Source organism: Cydia pomonella, chromosome 19, assembly GCF_033807575.1.
Source record: "Cydia pomonella isolate Wapato2018A chromosome 19, ilCydPomo1, whole genome shotgun sequence".
NCBI lineage: Eukaryota > Metazoa > Arthropoda > Insecta > Lepidoptera > Tortricidae > Cydia > Cydia pomonella.
The window spans coordinates 12,652,882-12,675,131 of NC_084721.1; the positions used below are offsets into that span (position 1 = coordinate 12,652,882).

The window sequence follows — 22,250 nt, forward strand, 5'->3', positions numbered from 1 at the left end:
GTAATCTCATTACCAAGGTTCATTAAGCATTTAACTATTTTATTTATTTTATTTATTTTTATTTTTTTCCCATATAGGTATACAAGATACACTTATGTCCGTCAATGTACATTATTGTTACTTATCAGTATGTAGTAATTAACACTTATACATATTTAGTATCTACTCTTTACGTTACAATTTCACATCACAATCTTCCCACACATTTTTATCTGTTAAATAATCTGATACTTTATAGTAGGCTTTCTTAGTTAAATTGGTTTTTATAACTCTTTTAAACATATGGTATGGTAAATCTGTTATGTAACTAGGTATTTTGTTGTAAAAATGGATCGATTGTCCTACAAATGACTTCCTAACTTTTGCCAATCGTAGCCGCCGCACTGCAAGTTTTCCTTTATTTCTTGTATTATAGTTATGTATGTCACTAATTTTTGGAAGATCTTCATAATGCTTCCTGGCGTACATAATAACTTCATAAATAAATGATATCTTTTGACTTTATAAATATGTATATTTTAATAAGCTTTTATTTAACTTGCCCTGTCAGTATGTTTGTTAGTTTGTTAGGTCAAATCTTAGAATGGAAGTTAAATTGACCCATTTCCCAATTTCCGATTTAAATGAAATTTTGCATACATACATATGTAAGTCGAGTGACAATGTAGTATTATGGTACCGTGGAGCTGATCTGATGATGCAGACAGTAGATGGCCATAGGAACTCTGTGATGAAACAACGCAACCGTATTGTGTTTGGGGGCTTTTTGAATTGTCTCGATGAGTATTAGTTGCCTGTGGTAAAAAAGTACAGTCAGCGATTAAAGCTTGTACCGAAAATGATATTTTTGGTAAAAACTTATTTTAAATAAAAACAATCCAATCCAAACAAATCACATATGATAAATGTATTAACAATGAACTAATGCCGGTACCAGGCCTGAACAACTCGCATGCGCTTCACCTTCCGTTGGAGCTGCAGCATCCCGTACAGGAGCGCCTCGGCCGTCGGCGGGCACCCGGGCACGTAGATATCCACCTGGAATTTTTGCTCATTATAGATGAAGAAGAAAGAAGAAGAAATATATTGGTTGACGTCTAAAACATACAGTACAAAAAACAGACGGACTCGAAGCAAGGCCCCAGGTTTGCAACTATCGTTGATGTTATCGTATTACGACACATTAAGGGCTCATTTAGACGGCGTGCGAACTCGCTTGCGGTTTTAGTTACATTGCGATCTATTGAGGTTACATCCAATAAACCGACCGATCAAATTCCGCAATGTAAAGAAACTCGCATGCGAGTTCTCGCACCGTCTAAATGAGCCCTTACACTTACAAATAACATACTTTCTAACACAGGTATCAACAATTGAAATATTAAAATAAACAGAAACATTATAGTAGTTTATGTGAGTGCTACATAATGAAAGGCATTAAGATACGAGTGCGGGTTTATGAAACTAATGAAATGTGTTTCATAAAAGGATCGCACGAGTAATTTAATGCCTAATTATATACAGTTACATAAACTGCTTTAATATCATATCTACATCAATATCAAGTACTTAATGAAGTCTGTATTTGCAAATATTGACATAACCCGTGCAAATACAATAATAACATGTCACATTAACACTAATCATTCCAAATTATCAACAATAAATTCATAAAAAATAAACAAACAAACAGAAAGGAGCCCTATAGAAATAACACATTCCCAACAATTAAGAAAATAAATCTTAAGCTCCAACATAACAAAGTAATTTTATACTTACAAACTAATTAAATGTCAAAATGGCGGTAATGCAAACTTTTTCGTGCATGTCACGCATCCGTTGTTTTTTTTATTCAGAGACAAATTAAAGTCGGCGCCAACTGCCATATCGTTCGATATCAACTCGAGAAATATGTCAAAATTGTTTGCTACTGACACTTCATTTCGAATAAAACGTCATCTCGACTGATATTAGAATAGAGGCGAAATCAAATTTCTTTGTTTCTCAGAGATGTTCTAAATTTGAATGTAGTCAAGGTATCGGTTATCGATAAAGTTAAAATTACGTTAGATACAGATACAGGTTTGTTAATACAGGTCGTTAGTTTATCGTTTCTGAATATATCATAGGGAGGTTATGATATGATATAGATGTAGATAAAAACTATAAAAATTTGGGACACTTAACATATTCTAGAAATTATAATCCAGGAATCATAATTTCCCTGAATCTCTATACTGACGATGTGTTTTACAATCTTTAGCCAAATTGCGTGAGATTATAAGGTATATCATAATTGTCAACTTTTACTATAGGACTGAAATCTAAATCTAGAAAAAATCGGCTGTGTCAACCTAAAATAAATATGGGACAACCAATTTCTCTTTCGCGTTTTCGGGGTACATTAATCAAACTTGTTCAGTAAGACCTACATATTCACCTCTAAGATATGGGGCGGTTTCAATCAAATAAGGTGTAGTTTCCTAATGTCAAACTATCGTTTTACCCATCAATCATTTGCTCGAGTTTTTATGTTCATTCTTAAAGTAGGCACTTACTTATTTTCTATTTTTATTATTTTGCTATGTAAATTTGAAAAGAGTTTTTCATGACAGCCTTACAAGTACTTACACTCTGTTTATGTTTTATTATTATTAAGTAAACCCCGCCTGAAATAAGTGAGTAGGTATTACCTACTTGAATAAATAAAAACTGTAGGTAACAGAAAAAAGTAAATCTCAAAGGGAAATACATAAAATTCCAATTTCAATTCAACAAATCTTTCGTTATTTGATATTCAAAGGAAAACTCCATTTGTTTGGTTCCGAGGGTAGAGATTACAAATATTTTCTCGTAATTGGACCAAATAAATAATAATACGTACTACACATTATTATTTATTAGAACTGTGTACATGCTTTTTTTATACCTCGTCGGTGGCAAACAAGCATATGGCCCGCCTGATGGTAAGCAGTCTCCGTAGCCTATGTACGCCTGCAACTCCACTACATACTGTACAAAACGGTCAAATAATAATGGTTGTACAAACTTTGTTTCAACTTTCTTTGTTTGTTACACTACAGTATAAGTATTAGTATAAGTATAAGGCCCAATCAGCGTTGTCAAAGAAAAATTTACAAACAAGGAAAAGAAACAGAAACAGTTTTAGTGATTGAATAGGGCACACCGTGGGCTGGTAAAACCCTCCAGATTTTAAAGGCGTATTCTCAACCGCATTTAGAGACTAAAATATCATACAAAGTTTTCTGTAATCGGTCTTGTTTTAAAGATAATGATAACACTCGTGAAAATTTGTTTCTGTAATAACTTGGTGAATAACGTATTTTTGATTGCGACGCTGCCACTGTGTGACTTGGTTTAAACATACCTACTGACAGACATTAAAGCTTTATAGGAAGCTCGCAATATTTATGTGTAAAAAAAATTACTTCATCATTTTTCTTCTTTCTTTCTTTTATTCATTGTAATGATTTCTTTTTTGCCAAGATGTAAAAATAAATAACGTGTCGTGAGCAAAATTCACACAAAAAAATTTTTTTTGTCCAAATAATACCATAATTTATATAATATTTTTTGCTCTTTACTTACATCGTCAAACAAATGTCATTATCTTTTGATGCCTTTAAATAAGTTAAAAGTCGTCAAAGCGTAGCGTACGTCGTAAAATAGGTACCTAATTCTTAAATTTATCAAGTATTTCAAGTGCCTGAGACAAAATTTAATTTGAAGTTCGTATTTAAGTTAATCACAGTACTCATAAAACAAATCCTACCTGATTTAAACTTTAGTCGTACTGGGTTACTAGATTTATTTCAAGCGTATTTGCGATCAATCCTACAATTCAAACCGCTGTGCACCGCACGAATTTAGTTGCCAAGTCAAAATTGTGCTTGTAGATATGTAGGAAATAATGATAGTGTTTTTTGAGGAGCTACCCTTGGCACAATCCAGCGCGGCTCGGGCATCATGTCATTGGTCTTGCGGAGGAATGGGTTCCATCTTGTTAGTCACCGCGCCTGCAACTATATAAGACATGTCGAGTGCCGCATATATGTATAGAAACACTTACAGGTACAATCCTGTCACAGCCCCGCACAGTGCTGTACGTGTAGTGGTAATACCCACCACCATTAGCACAGCTCCCCATGGACACCACCCAGCGCGGCTCGGGCATCATGTCATACGTCTTGCGCAGGATGGGAGCCATTTTGTTGGTCACCGTGCCAGCGACTATTATTACGTCGGTCTGCCGCGGCGTCCCGCGGAACACCATACCGTACCGATCCATGTCGTATCTGAAAATTAAACATAATATAATACGCCTCCTACAATTGCGCGTCGCCGACGTCGTTGTCGAACTTTGAAAGTTTTATTCGGTCGGAATTCGCTTTATTAGTCTGGTGGAACAAGCACATCAGGACCTTGCTTCTTGCGAGGACGTACGTACTTATCTCTTGATCTCTCTGTGATTTTCTGTGGGATTTCTTCCGCGGTAGGGCTGCTCTGAACTTGAGGGAAATGAAATCCCGTAGGACATACTCTACATATACAAAAAGTTCGCATACAGCAAACCCTTTTCAGGGCATTTAACACGTACCTATTTTAATAAATGTGATTTGATATAAGTTTAAACTTTATTTAAAATTAAATGTGTGTGACTGAAATTATTCTAGCTTAGGTAACACTTTTAAAGCGACGTTCCAGAAAAGGGTTGATTTAATAATGTTCTCGAAACTTATAATTCTCCGGCCGGCTAAAATATACTCAACCACCGAACAACCTTTCAGATGACATTTAATGTAACCTAACCTTTACGGATTATTGGAACTGCCACACGCCTCAATAGTTTCCAAGCAATAATAAGATTCTATTGAATATAGCCCCGAGTTGGTTGATTAAGTAATTTTCAGGCGTTAAGTTAGACTGTGTTAGAACTTTAGTATTGGATTTTGTGCCTTTGAAAGTTTATTAGTATTTAACCCCTATACCCGAGAATTCAATCATACATTTAACTGTAGAAATATTTCATAATATTTTAATCACATCTAATAAAAAAAATGTTTAATAGACATTTTAGATCGACTTCTTAAGATAAAGCTGTAGTTATTCGTTAAGAGGGTTCATATTATACCTACGTTGGTTAAGTAAGGTGCATTTGGATAACTTCGAAAACGCGGTAATTTTGTATAAAACCCAAAGCACTTCATACTTTAGCAGCACTTACGCTAATGCAACGCTTACCTGCCAAAGCATTTTGCTTACTGTTGTTACACTAGAAAGTGCTTCTAGATTATTGCCATTTTCAAAATTATCCCGCTTTCTAAGTTATATTTACTCCTTAAATAACAAAATCTACTGAGTTTGACTTAACCCTATAAAAAAGTGGCTGTGACATAATCGGACAGACAGACGGATATGACGAATCTATAAGGGTTCCGTTTTTTGCCATTTGGCTACGGAACCCTAAAAAGGACATTAAACTTTTTCTTGGACTGAGAAACAGACCCGGAATATCTTCTAAAATCATATACGAGTATATGTGTTCGGCTTAATTTCAAGCGTGAATTGTTTGAAAGTTGCACGCCTCTCAAACGATAAGGTCAGCAAAGCAGATAATCGTTATCGCAAAATTATACGCCGCGATTACAGAAGGTAGTACTTAATTATGCAACAGGTAAACGAGACCCGGGGCTCCGATTACGCACTTGTATCCGTTACACTTGTTTCTACAAAACGACGTATCTTTTATGAAACTTGTCTACCAACAACAACACACAACTAACCATTGGTAGACCTTATGTGGTTGCAATAGGGTGCACTAATGCTCAGTTAATAGTGGCATCTTGCAGCATTTTGTTTCTTAGGTTAGTATTGGTAAGCCAATGCTGAAGGGCGATAAGCATTCCTCATCTCAGGTGATATTAGGTTTCAACTGTTGGGATTTGTCCGTTACAAGAACTTGCACATATACATGCCCATAGTGATTTTTTTGCATCTCCTATGTATGGCATAATAAATAATGATGTATAAAGTATCGTAGAACATTTTTTTTAATGTGTAAGGTTACAATAGTAAAGTCAATGCTTTCAAAGTCAGCTATCAATCTTCTTGATGTCTTATCAATTATCATTGATTTAAGTTTAACATGATATTGTTATTTTTTTCTCTTATTTAGATTTGTTTTATTGACACAATTTTAATGAATATTTATGACTGAGAAAAACGAGCCTTTTTTAAAACAAGATAACGACAAATGAGATAATTCATCAGACATTTACGGTATCAATATGTCGCTAATTAACCCTGATTCATTAATCAATACAAGTTACACTTGCGACAAGTCTCTTGCTATAATCAAATATCGACAAATTGCTCTTCAAGTTCTGAGAAGCGAGTGAGTCATTCAAATAAGAATTATCACTGAGTGTGCGACGTTAATGTGGCAAAAACTTAATCCTAGATGTGTAATGAAGGTACAGTATAATTTCGAAAACGTAGCAAGGGAGGCAGAAGGTCAGAGGCAGGTAGCCCCTGGTTGACTAGCAGGGTGAGAAAAGCGAGTACCGCATTCCATAATGCAAAGCTCAGAAGGCCAGGTTGAAGGTCAGAAGCCAGAGCGACCTTTCCATCCCCAGTTGAGGTTGACATCATGGCTATTCTAATGCTAACGTACGGTATACTTCAAAAGTGAATGGACAATTTATGAATGAAATCATTCATAAATTGTCCATGCAAATTTGAACCTGATGATACGTAACACAAAGTTAAATACCTAGGTGCGGCGTAATGCATCATCTCCAAGGCGCAACAGGCGAGGCCGAAGGTCAGAGGCCAAATGGACCCTTTGCGGCCCCAGTTGAGGATGTCATCCGCTCGAGCCACTACCCATTCCATCCTTGACTGAAACAAACATTTATTATAAAGCATTTGTAGCATTTTGGCTCCGGCCCTTTCTGAATTGAAAGGTATATCACCCTGATAGTACACTAATAATTTGTGATTTTAGAAAAGATCTTTGTGCAGTAAAAAAACCTGTTCTATTTGTAAGCCGTCGAAGCAAAATATGATTATAAAACCCAATTCGTTTAACTAGCTTGTGTTTAAAAATGGCCAGGCGTCCATAAGATCCAACACTATTATTCTAAATATTTCGGAAAGAATTAGGTATGGTGATTTGTTGTCGGATTGTTTGACGCACAGCTATCTAAAATTATTGTAAAGTACCCATGAACACGTAAACTGCTTCTGGTTCGATTTATATTTAAACACATAGTAAAACCCATTCACAGACCATGCAAGCGCATACACCTCAGTGCTCGTGCATCGAATACTAAACCGTGACTCACCGCGCAAACATCCCGCGATTAATATACTCTATTAGCTTCGTGTAAAATGGTTTATCACGGCCTTGCTTTGTTGACGAATTTGACACTTTGGACTTAGAATCATATTATTGAGACGTTTTTATAATACGAGTAGCCCACCGTTTGAGTTGGCATTGTGTTTCTGATAATATTCATTGTTTTACCATTATCACAGCTAGTTGTGGTGAAGCTGCTTCCAATTCCTCTCTGTTGATAGTCATATTGACACGACACCTCATTCCTTTTCATATAGTCCACCTTTTCTATCTTCTACGGTGTAGTTCCGTTTGGCCCAATTACTTTTCGCCAAATTTCACTCCCTCCCAATAAACATATTGCAATAGTTTCATTTCCCAAATGAATTTTTGGCAAATTCACGCTTCGCAAATTTCGCAATTATTTTGTACGGTCGCAATACTCGTATCATTTGATATCATTTTACTTTGTCAAAATTTATTAAGACAAAAACTTATTTGACAATAACTTGCCAAAAAAGAGTTTTACTAACTGTAAAATTGCGATAAGTTGTTTTACCAAACATTTTAATGGTGAATGATAATTTGGGTATAATAATTTAGGATGTGATACTTTGGGAAAAGTTTTTTGTCCATTCATTAGTAAACCATCTTCTACCCCTTAACCCCAAAATTGTGTAACAGGATAAGTACTTAGGGAATCTCCTCGCTTTTTGAAATTTACTTCTTGTCCGTGTAAGATAAGGATCCTGACCAAATTTCTAGTCATCTTTTTGCATTTTTTCGAGAACGATTCTTTCTTCTATTTACAGCACAACTGCGGTTTGAGTTTGAACCCACAATGTTTGACCATCACTTACATAATCATGAAAGGTTAACTTTTCTCAAATTTCGTGAATCCGTTCCGTACTTTAATGTGGTGTTTACAAGTGATTCTATTCCTGTTTATCTATCCACAGGGTGCGTACGAACCGATAAACATGCCTATTCAGCGCCGAGAGACGTTTCCCAGATTTGTTAAGACACGAATAAAACGATCGTAAAAGTTTATTTTGTGGAAATCTGGGAACTGGAGATGTTTTTAATGCAGATTGTGCGGGTGTTATTCTTCTTATGTAGTCTTACTTTTAAGTGTTAGATTTTGCCTAGTACCTAATGGTAAGCGAAATTATTGACGGAGTTTTAGTAGGATAATGTAAGAAACATTATTACAGTGCAGAGATTGCTAAGCGGGTGAGGTGTTTAAAATGAACGGAACAAAACTTTATTAGCAACTATTCTAAACTATTTAACGGCATGCTCAGGAAACGATAAATATAATAGATAATCAAACGAACTTACCTGTAAGTGATGTTCGATGACTATTAAACGATGTGATTCGCCCGAGTGATTACATTATACTTTACTTGTAGTAGCACGCGAATGTGCTGCCATCGTACACAATTTTAGAGTATCATTTTTAACAAAAAAATATCTCGCCTAAATTGGGGGTATTTCATACACGTTTCCTATAAAAAGGCCATCAAATAAGTGCGCTATTTTGTGTCCTATTGGGTAGAATCTGGAGCTTGACCAGTTTGGGTTAGGGAGGGTTGTAATCACTCGGGCGAATCACATCGTTTAATAGTCATCGAACATCACTTACAGGTAAGTTCGTTTGATTATCTATTAAACTTCTGTGATTCGCCCTTCGTGATTACATTATACTTTACTTGTAGATGTTTAGAGTGACACGAAATAGCCAAGGAATCGAAACATGTATTTTATGTTGGTAATATGAAAAATAAAACAAAAGAGTTTCTATTAGTTTAACTATAATCAACAGACGCTTTAATTAATGTTAGCATGTTGTAATATAGTACGAGCAAACACTTCGGACGAGTCCGCAAGAACATCTCTATTATAGAACCTAGCGAATGTCAAGGAATTATCTGACCAACCGGCGGTCCTTCTAATCAGTTCTATATTCACCCCGAGCCGATTGGCTGCTGACGTGCTTGCGTGTCTCGTACTATGGGATCCAAAGACCGATGTATCAATACCACTTTCGAGCAAAGTGGTTTTGATCCATCGACTCAAGGTCTGTGAACAAACTTTTCGGAATGGTTTCTTAAAACTACTTAAAAGAAAATCACAATCCCTTGATCGTTTGCTAGATGACATATCCAGATAACATTCTAAAGTCCTTGCAGGGCAAATGGAGTGATTTTCATCAAAATAAGGCAGAATCAATTTTGGCTGCAAGCGATTAATCGCTGATGTCTTAATCTTATCTGTAATGTCAATAATATATTTTCTGTTACATTTATGAATATTGCTAAGTTTAATCAACGATAAGGTTTGCACTCGGTGTGCTGTAACTAAAGCTAAAAGAGTTGTTAACTTCCTAGAAAGATGCTCGTAAGAAAGACTTTCGTTTGGATACCAAGAACTTAAATAATTAAGAACGATTGAAGGATCCCAAGTCCAATCATATCGTGGCTTTGGAGACCGGAGTTTGTATACTCCCATCATAAATCGTTTTATGGTTGGATTATTTATAACACTAGTATTCAATATTAGTGACAATACTGCTTTCGCGGTATTAATTGATCCAAATTGACTACCTTGATTAAAAAGTAACGTAAAAAAATCTAATACTTCTGCTGTACCGGCATCAAAAATATTGTAACTTTTATCATTACAAAATAAATACCATCTTTTTAAATAACAATTATACTGTTTAAGAGTGGTTTCTGTGAGTGACGCTAACATGATGTCTGCCGCATCTGAAGGAGTACCCTGTCTCAAGAACGCCGCCCGGATAACACTCCGGCAACCAGGGTAAGACTCCTGTGCATCTTGTGTTCGACACTGTAAGGGGAGGACAATAAATTTGGTTTAGGTGGGATATCTATTCGTTCAGAAATCAACAATCTCTCAAAAAGGGGAAACCACGGTTGTGTAGGCCACAGTGGCACAACAACAATGCCCTCCGCCTTATCTATTATAATCTTTTGCAACACCCTGAGTATTAGACAAAATGGTGGAAAAGCGTAAAAATAATACGAGGACCAGGATATGGTAAATGCATCGATCTTGCACGCGTCAGGGTCACGATGCCACGAAACAAATTTAGGACATTTCTTGTTTATCCGGCTAGCAAAAAGGTCAATCTCTGGAATCTTCTTAAACGAATTACAAATTTTTCGAAAGGCACTATCAGCTAGCTCCCACTCTATATCTGCATGCTTTCGGCGCGATTCTGCATCTGCTATATAGTTATCTCCTGAACTAACATACGAAGCAAATATGTATAAGCCACGGTCTTCGCACCACTGCCATATTTGTCGGCTTAAATCGTTCAGATGTGGGAATCGAACTCCACCCATGTGATTGATATATGAAATCGCAGTGGTATTGTCTATCCTTAATAAAATCTCACAGTTTCTGTAATGCTTAGCAAATATTTTTAAACCAAAAAACGCGGCATTTAACTCTAAACTATTAATGTGATGACCAAGCTCATGAGTAGACCACTGGCCATTGGCTCTCATATCAGAGCAAGATGCTCCCCAACCTGTTCGGGACGCATCAGAAAATATCTCTAACTGATAACTTCCTGTCCGTATCGGATTACTACAAGTGTCTATGTTACCTAGCCACCAATTTAAATCATCATTTAAGCTATCCGGAATATTAATATACTGATCATAGTCATCATTTTTATTTAAATAAATAAATTTGGTTCTTTCAAGTCTCTTAGTATACATCCAGCCGTACGGTACTGCTGGACAAATGGAAACTAATAATCCTATTAAGTGTGCGAAACTACGAAGCTTACATCTTTTAATGGATTTAAAGTATAAAAGCTCGTCTTTAATCCTCTGTCGCTTCTCGGATGGAATGTTAATGGTAAAATCGGCAGAATTGAAGCTAAACCCAAGAAAATTTGCCGTACGACTCTGTGTATCTACCGATTTAATAACATTGATCGTAAACCCTAATGATTCTAACAAGTCTTTTGTTACATTAAAGTTAAGTAAACAGTTAGAATATGTGTCACCAAAGAGTAACAAGTCATCTAAGTAAACGACTGATAAAAAACCTTGATTGCGCAAAAAATGCACAACTGGACGCATTAACTTCGTGAATATGTATGGAGCAATATTTAGCCCGAACGGGCATACCTGGAATTCATATGTTTTTCCTTGCCAAAGGAAACGCAAATATTTTCTATGCTCTGCATCGATATTTATAGCAAAATACGCGTTTTTTAAATCTATTGAACACATGTAAGCGTTTTTTGATATAAGTCTCATTGCTGTCCTATAATCTTCGAGTTTGAAGTGAGGGGTATATATAAACTTATTCAATGATTTTAAATTGAGAATGAATCTATTCTTTCCATTACTCTTCTTAATAAGAAAAATACTCGACAAGAATTGACCCTGGCAAGGTTCACATTCTTGTATGGCACCACAACTAATAAGTTTTTTAACCTCCTCGTTCATACTCGTCTCATGCGATACCGACTCGGGTTTGTTGACAGGAAAGTTCGATTGAGATATACAGTCCGATATTGGAATACGCACACCACGGATCCAAGACAAAATGGTAGGATCCTTGGTTATGCCTAACCATTCTTTATAAAAAAATTTTAGTCTACCAGCCTGAGATCGGGCATCGGCATCCGGTATTAGCGGCGCGAGCTCCGGCCGTGCGGGCGCGGCGCTCGGCGGTCGCTCGTGCGGCGGGACGGCGGCGGCGGTCTGCGCCCACCACGCGTGGAGCTCGTCCTCGCTGGCGCTTGGCGAGGCGGCGGCCGCACCGCCGACGACGGCTGGCCCCTCCAGTTTAAAGATTTCGATGTCGACGGTCCTGCCTGTTGGTGCTTGGGCGTCCATTTAGGCTTTGCGACAGTAGTCGGCCTTAATTCTGCTCCGGTTTTTGTCATTGCTTTTATCGACTTCAGACTTTCTTGTAAGTCCTTACCAAAAAGCAAATTGTCGCGCTTTAAGTCCTTAATGTTGTCCTTAACCTCCTTACTTAGACTAGGCACCAAGAAATTACGCCTGCTCTGAGTCTCTGAAAAATGTAAGTGACATAAGAGTCTACCTGTATCGCTGAGCGACTTTATAATCACATGTTTGTTATTATCTAAAGAATCTGTTGTCAATAAGTTCGATAATGTGTTGGCAACTCCAGTTATAATAGTCGCGAGCAATTTTTGTTTGTCACTTAGAATATTATCCCGCTTTAGGACATTATCGTTACACGCCGCCTTGATTTCGGGATTGATTATAGGAGCTTGCGCTAATTTTAAATTTTGTGGAATTTCGTAAAGTTTTAAAATGTCATTCCTAATATCGTCCTTCATTCCATTAACTAGAATGTCTGACCATCTCGTCGATATATCGTCGTGAATGCAAGGGCCAAATGTTTCTTCCTTTACGGGCTCGTCGCCCAACAAACATAATAAACCGGGATCAAGAGCAGTAATAGTCGGCGCAGATTCTTGTATATTAAGTGTATCACCGGTATCCCGTGCGATTGCGGCTGCGGGTGTAGGCGCGGGAGCGGGTGATGTGGTTGACGTCGTGGACGGGGCCGCAGGCGCCGGCGCGGAGGCAGGGGCGAGCGCGGGAGGGGGCGCGGGAGCCAGCGTGTCCACTGCGCGGGGCCCGGTCCCGGCGCTGCCATTCTGCACGACCACCGAACGCAGCCCGCTGGCAGCAAGGGCTGCTTGCCGACCCGACATTGAGGCTCCGGCCTCATCATCAGTTAAGTCGTATACAGTGTTGTTGATCAATGGGGATTCTGTAACGATACGGTCCATCTCTTCACAATACTGCTTAAAATTCAGTAATAAAAATATGAGTTCAAATATTTTGACTGACCCAAATCTAGGTACTGAATGTTTCTAACCAGAGATCAACACTTATATTGGTCAGACCGTATAAACGGTTCGGTAAACTTTATGAATTGCCCAATATTTGGTAGGGTAGGGTTTTAACTAATTATGTTTGTACTTGTGTATACAATAACCACGTACGTAGGTATGTATACGAAAGTTCTAATTATTTCTTGAAAAAACACGGGCAGTCATGATACAGTCTCACGGGCTGTAGTCTAGACTGATAGCAATGACAATTCGGTGGAACAAAGTATTTTAAATATAAAGTATTCCGGCATAGCCTCACGGACTATGCTCTAGGAATATAATGTGCCTCCCGTTTACACAGCGTTCAACCTCACGGATTGAACTGAGGTATAGATTAGGGACGGTAATAGCCTTACAGACTATACTCATTGCACGTAATAAAACAAAGCGACATACATAAGACATATTTTGTCAAATGACTAGGCGACGGTAACTGAAAATCTTACCTTCATATTGCGAATCCTCTAGCAAGGGATCGGGTTCGCCGATATCTTGGTCCATATATTCGTATTCATTATCTGTATAGGAGGACGTACTGGGGCTATAACTACGGTGACGGCGCCTACGACGAATCTTCGATTTTTTCCTCTCCAGGCTTCGGATTTTCCTTTCCAAGTAATCTTCCTCGTCTTCCTCACGATGTTTGCGTTTTCCCATTTTTACCAAAACACTAAACACTATTACAAACTTGCTAAAACACAATTATTTCACTAACAAAGAAAAAGTACGTGCACGATGGCCGCCACACAAAACGTGTATGAAATACCCCCAATTTAGGCGAGATATTTTTTTGTTAAAAATGATACTCTAAAATTGTGTACGATGGCAGCACATTCGCGTGCTACTACAAGTAAAGTATAATGTAATCACGAAGGGCGAATCACAGAAGTTTAATAGATAGATCGATTCCTGCTCATTTCATCGAAGCGGTATTGCTTCGTCAATGCATACAAGTTTCTTTTAGAAGGGCGAATCAACTATTTTTTGTTGTTACCAGGCGACAATAGTACGCTCTACTAGTACCTATGCTAAGTAGAAGAACCATTATGCCAAGAGCTTATTATAAGGATGGCTGAGGGACGGGTGGCTAAGCGCATCTTTTACTCGGAGCTGGAGGAGGGCAAGCGAAAGCACGGCGGGCAACTTCTCAGGTATAAAGATGTGCTTAAGCGCCACATGAAAAGCTGCAACATTGACCCGTTTCTGTGGGAGAAGCAGGCGGCCGACCGCCCTGTGTGGAGATCTTTCGTAGTTAAGCAAACAAGTGATTTTGAATCCCGTCGACTTGTGGAACTCGATGTCAGACGGGATGAGCTGAAAGCCCGCCCACCAGCGGCTATTACGTACAATTACGTGAATGGTGTGCTTTCTTGCCCGTCGTGTGCACGGGTCTTCGCAAATAAAATCGGCTACGCGAGCCACTTGCGAGCACACCAACGTATTCGACGGAGCTGAAACAGTCGCCGTGGTCGAAACCGGCCGGGAGAGTATATATATATATATATAACTGCCCTAAAAATGTGTGTTTGGTTATTTTCAATACCATAAAACCAGGGTTTTAAAAGTGACCCAGGTGATCGTAACCATGGCTACGAGTGACAAAAAAAAAAGATTCACTCAGAATAATTTTTGTTTGTGCATCGATCTTTATATCCATGATAACACGGAAACTTATACACATTTTCTGTTGTTCACAGGTATGCCAAGATTGCCAAGTCACACTACAAATGTAAAAGGTCAAAAGTCAGCAGTTTCTCTGACAACCCCTGGCGTAGGTATCACGTATCTCAAAGAAAATTTCAGTAGCAGTTATTAAGCCCTTTTCAGAGTTTCTTCTCAGCTTCCGCTCGTAACCACAACAATCAGTTTGTTACGTGCAAGATTTGCTAAATTTCTAGCTAGTGATCTTTTTTTTATGACAGGAGGCAGACGAATAATGAAATGCCTGATGGAATGCAAATTACCGTCGCCTATGAATACCTGCAACACCAGACGGGTTGCGAGTGCGTTACCAGCCTTTACGATGGGAGTAAGCTCTTTTTTTGAAGGTTTGAAGGTCGTATCGGTCCGGAAATACTGTGGGCGACAGTTCCTCAGTTACCTGTGCGAGGCAGGACGTTTCTGGAGAAATGCACAGTTGAGGACTGCCAACTACCTATATGGTCTAGATGGAAATTTTGTCGCGGAGAGCGATGGTGGAAAGAAGCGGTAGGGATTAATCCGAACATATCCTCGGAGCAGTCCCCACATTCGGAGCTGACATTGCTATATCGCTACAGTCATCATCATCTTCCTAGCGTTGCCCTGCCCTATTGTTCTGGTATTTTACCATGACTCACTTGGGGAGCCTGGGGTCCCATCGGCAACCTAATCCCAAAATTTGTGAGTTTTTACAAAACAGATCGCCTTCCGATGCTCCAATCCAGAGGAGAGCTTTGTTGAGACTAGTTCGGTTTTCACGTTAGTGATGTTTTCCTTCACCGAAAAGCGATTGGTCATTATCACATAATATTTTGTACATAATTTGCAACGCCTGCTATACGTATCGCTACACTAAGAGCCACCCCACACTAGCGTCGGTGTCTAGTCAGCGCTATGGAAAATCGCGTCGCTGAACAGTTGCGTCAACGTTACTAGGCGGGTCCACACAGAGCGAGCATACGCGCGAGGCAATGTCCTCAGGCGCGCGCTCAGGCGAGGAAAACGCGCGCGCTGCCTCGGCCGAGGCACGTCTACACTGGCCGGTTTGTGCGTGAGGCAATTGCCTCGCGCGTATGCTCGCTCTGTGTGGACCCGCCTACTAACGACGCTAATGTGGGGTGGCCTTAAATTGGAGATTGACTTATCTGCCTCGCCAAACTTATCTAAAGTCGAATCAAGTCTGTCATCACATAAAGTTGACATTTATTTTAAATAAAACTGAGATAGGTAGCCGTGGGGACTGGGGAGGATAATCTCAGCTAGCGAAACGACGTTAGAATCACTTTAGAGAAAACACGACTATAGATTGTGTCGGTACGTCGAGTTCCTTAAGTCTTGAGTATAAATTTGAAGAACCCACTCGTCTTAACGCGTTTCTTCGCTTAAAAAACTTCCGAGTCTTAAGTCCCGAATCGAGTCCTTTATTGAGTCTTTTAAGCGCAACTTTAAAGGACCCGAACCTTTGTATAAGGACTTTTTCAATATTTTTACTCAAGAACAACTTTAGAACTCAAGTTTCGACTTAAAGACTAGAGTTGGTCTTAAAGCTCAAAGGACTTCAGTCCTAATCCTAACCATTATTTTTAATGATTATGAAAAATCTATTTATTCACCTGGGAGTAGCTATACACGTGAACAGCTAACAATATTAGGTCTGCTATGCCACTCTGAAAGAAACACGAAATTATTTATTGGTACATATGTAGAAAAATATGTGTTCCAATAAAGAATATCGTTTTTGTAAACGTGCATTTTGCTGCAAGTCTTGACTCTTCATTTTGCGACTTAAAACCTGAACAATTTCCTCATTATATAATAAGAACCAGTCTACATAATATATAATACGTCGTGTCCTCTCTCTGCGGCCCTAACCACCGGCAGCTTGACCCTGCCTCGCTGCCGGCGGCACCCTAGGTAAGATTTTTAGGCCGCGGACTGGACACAAGCGGCGCGCTTGCACGGCGAGAGGCAAATCAAGGACATTCGTACGTTGCGCTCGCCCAAGAGTATGAACAACCTTGATTTGCTCACAATATCAACTTTCGTGAATTCCGACAAGATTCACGGTGAAGTGCTGCACATGATAGACGTGTCGTTGAGAGGATTAAATGAATAAATAAACAGCCAGAACCACCCACGGTTTCCACCTCAATTAGGTGACACTTCAAGAGGGCGGTGTATCTGCCATTATTTTATGTAATCTACACGTCTATTTTCTTTATCCCGTATACTCATTTCGTAGGGATAACGCCATTACGCAGTAAATTGGGCCCCGCTGCGGCAAAGCCTATTCTCCCACCTTATTATATTTTCTGTCACACTCTTTCACGTTAACCAAAATGTGTAAGAAAAGGACATGATAACTCAAAATATATCTCGTAGTTTGTTGAGAATAAGGCTCGGTATTCGATATTTGCTTGGAAAGTTTTTATTTTATTACAGAAGAATATAAAGTCTGTTCGTAAAGAGAAGAGTCGTGCAATTTATGGGGCCCCATACATTCCACGACTCATCTCTTTCCGCACTCTTTCCGCACAGACTCTATAAATTAAAAACGAGGTGCAAATAAGTTCTTAATAATTGAGAGCTAACCCACCGTGTATTCTGAAAAGAAATTTGCAGCTGTCGTTGTGACAGAAATACGGGGATAGATTGTAGATGATGGTCTCTTTTAAACATATTTTTCTAAAGAGTGTGTACCTACTTTGAACTTAAAATAGAGTAAAAAATAGTTTTTTTTTACAAGGGGGGCAAACTTGTTGTCCCTCGTGCTAATATTGCTACCCAAGCAAGCGAAAGTTTACGAAATTGGACCAAGAGCGTAGCGAGAAAAATACTAACTGTAAAACACTACAAATCAAATTTAAAGAAAACGACAATCATCATAGTACATTAAGTACTCCAGTCAATTAGAACCTGTAATCCAAATCATTCAAAGGCTCTCTCTAATACGTAATAATAATGGACTCCCAACCAAGAACCAACCAATCAACGAAAACTTACACGACCTGGTGAGCTCAAACACATTTCTGGTGAAATTAAACCTTATGGTAGAGGAGCCCAAGAAGGGATTTTTGTAGTTACTCGAGCGTGTCAAATAAGATATGAGGGAATCGGATAATGTATTTAGAAGTTGTGGCCGTCAGATTAACGAAATGCGTGCATATAATTGTCAGATTAAGTATCGGCATAATTAAAGCATCAATTTGGACCAAACAAACCAAATCCACAATCTACTTATTTAATTCAATTCGATGCATTTTTGGCGAAAAGTATGTTGATTGTTTCAAATCAATAAATGTCAACTATTTACATACACATGATTATCAATTAATGTCAAAATTTTAATTGTTAAATGTCAAATTAAGGCCTATATTTAAATTATATAATTTAGATAATACATTACAAATATATGTATCTAAAAAGGTAGCACTTGGTTTTCAATAAAGTTTTTATCATATTGCGGAATCTGTTTATCGGTAAAGTTTGTATCGATTCTGGTAAGTAGTTTGATAAAAAAAATTAACAACCATGCTAAAAAAGCTTTTTCTAAAAACTATTTATTAACCGCTCACTAACTAACAGACAACACAGACGGCTTAAATTGGTTATTATTGTTGACTCCACGGGTATCAAGGTCACTCATATCTTATTTGCCAAGTTCGATAACTACAAAAATCCCCTCTTGGGCTCCCCTACTACCATTATGCTCATGCTCAGATCATTTTATCCATGTGACATCGCTAATCCCGAAGGGTTCCTACTGAACCCTAATACATCGCTAATCCCGAAGGGTTCCTACTGAACCCTAATCGAACCCGTGATTCCCTGAACCGTTAATTATACTTCGCTTGTCCGAGATTATTCAAATTCCTTGATTGCTAATTAATACTAGGGTTATTTATATATTTAAGGTTCCAGTGTTGGTCACTTATGAAATAAATACATAACCTTTAATTTCTTTTTAAATAATAAGAAGGTTAGATGGGGTAAGAAAAACACCAGGGCAATAGATTCACTTGTAGGGACGGACGCCTAATACTGTTCCTCTTGTCCCGAGCAAAATAAAGTATGTTTCTTAGGTCCTGGTTCATTATCTATAGGTGCCACCACCCTATTAAAAAGCTTTTTCGTGTCGCTCGATAAGGGCCACTTACGCCATCCAGAGTTAGCCACTAACTCAGGGTTAACCGGTTAAACCCAGAGTTACCAGTACCATTTAACCCTGGGTTAACGGTTAACCCAGGATTGGTGCAAGTGGCCCTTAGGCCATATTATTCTTTATTTTTCTTGGATTCCTGGCATTCAAAATTAGAACGGGAAATAGTGAATTCTATAGATATTTCTTATATCAGTATCTGTGGCTGATATATCACCTATATGAAGTTCTCAAAATGATATTTGTACAGAGAATCTGTTGCAAGCCAATTTAACCGCTTTTTCACGTAACATCTGCTGCTTACTTTGGATAAAATTACAATTACTTATATTGTATTATATGTCAACAAATCCTTAGCAAATACATTGTTGGATTTCTATGAAGAAACGAAACGGCCAAATTGAATAGCATATTGTGTTTACACGTCAATATTTGCCTCGCTACTTTGTCCTTAGCCGAGAATTTCTCCGAGGAAATTCTATCCCAGAGGATCGCTTTACTTGGCTAAAGGCAAGCGTGTTGAAAGTAGTAACCTCTGTAAAGCACACGTTTTGGCACTTTGTCGCTTTAACTGGATACGTGCATTGAACAGAGTGCCTGTGCCAAAAGCATCTACAAGTTACCCTTTACCGCATGTTGTTCCATATATGGCTGTTATAAATTGTACTGTATTGACGGCTATTCAGGTTCAAATTTAAATGTTGATTCCTTAACTTGTTTTGTTTAGTATACACTAACGAACCGCCCCGGCTTCGCACGGGTTATATAAAACCTTAACAAATTATAAAAATTATCCGGTTTATTTACCTACTGCAAAAAAAAGGTTAATACATAAATGGCATGGCACTCAGATGGTCTGCGATGTTCGCAATTATGACATAATAGATGGAACAATATAACCTTTCGCTTTGTTTATCTCCATGTAATAGATGTAGGCGGATGATTTATCTTTCTAATACTATGTAGTGTACTTAAGACATATACACACGTATCATATATATCTCCATAAGATCGATCTATACTTTTGGATAAGAATGGCATAATGAAAAAAACCGTCTCTAGCTACTCATTCCTTAAAAATCTTGACGAAGATTTTTATATTAAAGGAACACGCGCCTTAACAATGGATCCTCCTCCATTGGATAACTAAGTTATCTTCTCGAGATAAAATCTCAATAATTCAATTTATATTTTCCACTTTGAAATCAAAATTTTTTTTAAACCGTAAATCTCTGAACGCAATTTTCGCACGCAAATTGAGGCGCCATCTTGGTTTACGGTAATTCAGAGCTGGATTGCTGAATTCGGTATTTTATTTCTCGGAATATTTCTCTTCCCTTTGAATAATTGCTTTTGCGGCAAAGAGTACATCGCGAAGAGATTTAACAGCTGTTAATATTTCTATAGATGGAAAAGGAAAGAAAACTGGTGCTGTGCTCAGTGTTGTACTCGTTTATTAGTTAGGCGTTTCCAATATACTCTACGTATAGACATATTGAATAGCTTCTACTTTGTATTGTTGTGCACATGTCTCTAGGGACTGTTATAACATAAAGTTATAAAGTGATGTGACTGATGGTGACTCGTTTCACGATTTTTAAACTACGATGCACAATATTTAAGACCTTTGAAAGAACCTATCAAAAAACAATAACTACTAACTAGTTTTTAGGTAACATCCATAACAAACACATAAATAAAACATCAACAATTTTATTAACCAAATGTAGGCTTGATATTCAATCATAATTACCTGCCCGGGCTCATGGAAAGGCGAGTATCTTCGCGGTTCTCCCTTTTTAAAAATCTTGTTGGCATGTGGTGGGACGGGGGGACAAGTCTTAGCACTGGCCTGCCTCGCTGGCACCAAACTCGCCTCCCTGAGGCACCGAGATACTAGGTCATCATCACCCAAAACCAGCTTCAAACTCTTCAGCTCATTCCTGAAATATTACATCGCTTTATTTATTTCTTCTCTCCCATTTAGTACCGCAGGCTTTTATCGTGAAAAACTAATCAAGATTTTTAATATGTTTGCCCTTTCTGTTAAAGGTGATTGTTTTTATCCGTAAAGATGGGAACACAAGATCCTTTGTGCGAGAGAAAGTATTGAATTTCGCCCGTTTCCGTTAACTGTGTATAAATACGAGGTCAAAGATAACAATGACTCGATGTTCTTTGTCGCATGGATAATGTCTCCGAGATGTTATTTGCTATCTAGTAAATCGACAGCTTACACAAATTCCCCAGTTGAGTACACTCTGTGCACTGTCTCTCAGACTTTTCTAGGGACTTGTTAAAATCAAAGCTTACGAGTGTGTTTATTATTTTGGATTAATTTTGCAATGTAAATCGTTAATTTACTAAATATTTACCGAACTCCAGAGTTTACAGAAATAAACAATGTCTGAACATTTATCTAGTGCACTCTAAAGAATTCGAATCGAATATAAAATACACGAACCTGGCCCGAACATATCTTAGCGCGTAACCACCAATGCGTAACATAGCACTATTTATAAATAATAAACGAATATTATACAAATGTTGAATTTCACACCGCCCACGCGACAACCTAACAAGACTGACACGCCGTCAGTTGACAAACGTCACTCGTTCGGTATTTGAACAAAATTCCAGAGACATTCATTTTATGTTCGCGAAACTTTTGATAGAAACGTCAAGCGAACAGGTTAGTTATTTCCGCAAAATCGTATTAGTTTCATATTGATAACCCAAAAGCAACCTTAAAGTTTAGATGAAATAGAGTTTTTAAAAATAAAGCTAAATTGAATTATGAGGTTTTAAAGTGCTAAGCGATTTAGTTGGTCGTGATCAAAGAACTAAAAAATCGTAACAGTAATGTAAATGATAAGTAGCACCGGAATTTTAACGAAGTTTTTCAAAAGTCTAAACACTCATTTCTTGATAATTTGATTTGTATTTGATAATGTTGGTAATAAAGATTTTTTTTTTTAATCGTATTTAGATATATCAACATTTGCAATCATGTTATGCGCACGATTATGTATTCGATTGCGTATGTTGTGGGGTCTTTGAACCGAAATGACCTTCTAAATCTAATACTGTAAGTATATTTACGCAAA

General features: G+C 38.0%; 2 protein-coding genes across 7 annotated transcripts in view; one reads left to right on the forward strand and one right to left on the reverse strand.

The window, feature by feature from the left end:
* The window catches only part of LOC133528210 (phosphofurin acidic cluster sorting protein 2), a 170,710-nt gene that overhangs the window by 114,061 nt on the left and 34,399 nt on the right, over positions 1 to 22,250 (forward strand). The window lies entirely within an intron of this gene.
* On the reverse strand, positions 883 to 22,187 carry LOC133528585 (NADH-quinone oxidoreductase subunit B 2-like). Of its 2 annotated transcripts, none has more exons than XM_061866023.1 (5): positions 21,608 to 22,187; positions 20,897 to 21,086; positions 6,794 to 6,921; positions 4,147 to 4,316; positions 883 to 1,038 (listed from the first exon to the last, which is right to left on the reverse strand). In XM_061866023.1, exons 1-5 carry the CDS (start codon positions 21,649 to 21,651, stop codon positions 911 to 913), a joined length of 660 nt encoding a protein of 219 aa, XP_061722007.1. In that variant the 5' UTR covers positions 21,652 to 22,187; the 3' UTR covers positions 883 to 910. The 2 variants fall into 2 exon arrangements, with proteins under 2 accessions (XP_061722007.1, XP_061722006.1); XM_061866022.1 differs by having other exon boundaries at positions 4,091 to 4,316; positions 21,608 to 22,186.